The following is a 1,922-nucleotide window of genomic DNA, read 5'->3' as shown; positions in this document are numbered from 1 at the left end:
ATTCCCTCCGTGGGAGCCCTGAGGCCAGTTAACCATGAAATAATTGATGCCTCTTCTATTGTGGAGGACGCCTCACCCACTGGCCTCTGAGTGTGGGAAAGCTAATCCTGACTGGGACTCATGGCTTTGTAATGCTAATGAGCTCCTATAAATAGAGGAGTGCGACCCTCATTCCCAACACAACTGACTCGCTCTCCTCAGAGAAACTTCTCTCCATCTGAAAGAATGGCTCCAGCCTACATGACTGACTACTCTAAACTTTCCAACAAGGAAAAGCATAAAGTAAGTATTTTTGACACTTGAAATGCAATTGTTTCTCAACATCTCTCTTTTGTTCTGCTGTGAATTTTGAAGCAAACATCTAACCGAATGTCTCCTTCCTCAACAGTTGAGAAAACCAGTGGTGGAAAAGATGCGCCGAGATCGCATCAACAACTGCATCGAGCAGCTCAAATCCATGCTGGAGAAGGAATTCCACCAGCAGGATCCAAACACCAAGCTGGAGAAAGCCGACATCCTGGAGATGACGGTGGTTTTTCTGAAACAGCAGCTGCAGCCCAAGACCTCGGCTCCACAGAAAGCCCACTTTGACGGCTATTCCCAGTGTTGGAGGGAAACCATGAGCTTCTTATCTGGAAACGCCAAGGTGGACGCTGTACGTCAGCATCTGAACCGCTGCCAAGAAGCCCAGAGATCATCTAAAGACCTCACTCACGTGTCTCCAGCTTCCTATCAGCCCACCAAGGTGAAGCAGGAACCATGTGCTCACAGACCTCTCTGGAGACCCTGGTAGACGATGAAAGACTTTCACAGAAAAACTAGATGGTGGTTTTACCATCTCTTATGTTGTAGGAGATACACATTTCCATTTCTATGTTCATTTCAACTGCTTCATATTGAAGTTTCAATTGTTTTATTCTTGATAAGATTTGTAAGACATTTGCCTTGTGTTGGTCTAGAGGCTTTTTCAAGTTCAAGTTCAAATTTATTAGCGCTTTTTACGATACAAATCATTGCAAAGCAGCTCTACAGGAAATTAAGTTTCCACAATATATTTATATATTGCAGAACCTTAATATATTTAACTTATGGCAAAATTTGCTAATTCTGTATGTTGTCTGAGCATTGGCATCCTCTGAGTGGTTGGCATTATCTTTTCTCAGGTGTTCGGTCATCTCAGATCATTTAAGGGTTGGATCCAGACTGAAGCTTCTGTAATTCCTAGTTACCATGGGATGTTAATCAACAGAGAAACACATAGAGACATAATTAGCGTAGCTGCTGTTCCATCTAAGCAAAAATGATTTGTTCAACACAAGAGGTCATGAATGCATGAACTAGCTTTTCTGCATCAGAAACAGGTAGCATGTTTCGAAGCTTGGCAATGTTTCTAAGATGGAAGAATGCTGTTTTTGTAACATCTGAGAGGAAATCTGCAAATTCTTTTAGGAAATCTGTATATGGCCCTGGTGGTCTATACACAGTAGCCAGAGCAAGAGATAGGAGAGATTTATTTTGCATATCTAACAGTGTAACATTAAGCAGAAGTATTTCGAATGAGTTAAACCTCCTGTATCCTGTTTTCTGAGTAACATTGAGAATATCACTATATATTGTTGCCACACCGCCGCCACGACCAGTCTGACGGGGCTCATGTTTATAACAGTAGCTTGGTGGAGTAGACTCATTTAGACCAAAATATTCATTTGGTCAGACAGAGTACATCAAAATTATTATCTGTGATAATTTCATTTACAATAACTGCTTTGGGTGCGAGTGATCTAATGTTTAGGAGCCCAAGCTTTAAAAATAGTTTTTGTTCATTTATTTTGCGTTTTTCTGGTTTAATCACGGTCAGATTTTTTCTAGATCCTGCATTAAATTTATATTTTGACCTCGCTATTCGGGGAACAGACACAGTC

The 1,922-nt window shown here is 41.2% G+C and overlaps 1 protein-coding gene across 1 annotated transcript; it reads left to right on the top strand.

Annotated features, from left to right (window-relative positions):
- Window positions 1-225: 225 nt before the first annotated feature.
- LOC306857093 (transcription factor HES-5-like) lies at window positions 226-793 on the top strand (the record flags this gene model as incomplete). Its single annotated transcript, XM_079396786.1, has 2 exons — window positions 226-282; window positions 389-793. 2 exons carry the CDS (start codon window positions 226-228, stop codon window positions 791-793), a joined length of 462 nt encoding a protein of 153 aa, XP_079252912.1.
- Window positions 794-1,922: the final 1,129 nt, after the last annotated feature.

The sequence above is a fragment of the Barbus barbus genome (assembly GCF_936440315.1).
Source record: "Barbus barbus genome assembly, chromosome: 37".
Classification (NCBI taxonomy): Eukaryota; Metazoa; Chordata; class Actinopteri; order Cypriniformes; family Cyprinidae; genus Barbus; species Barbus barbus.
This window is presented reverse-complemented; position numbering and strand designations above follow the sequence as displayed.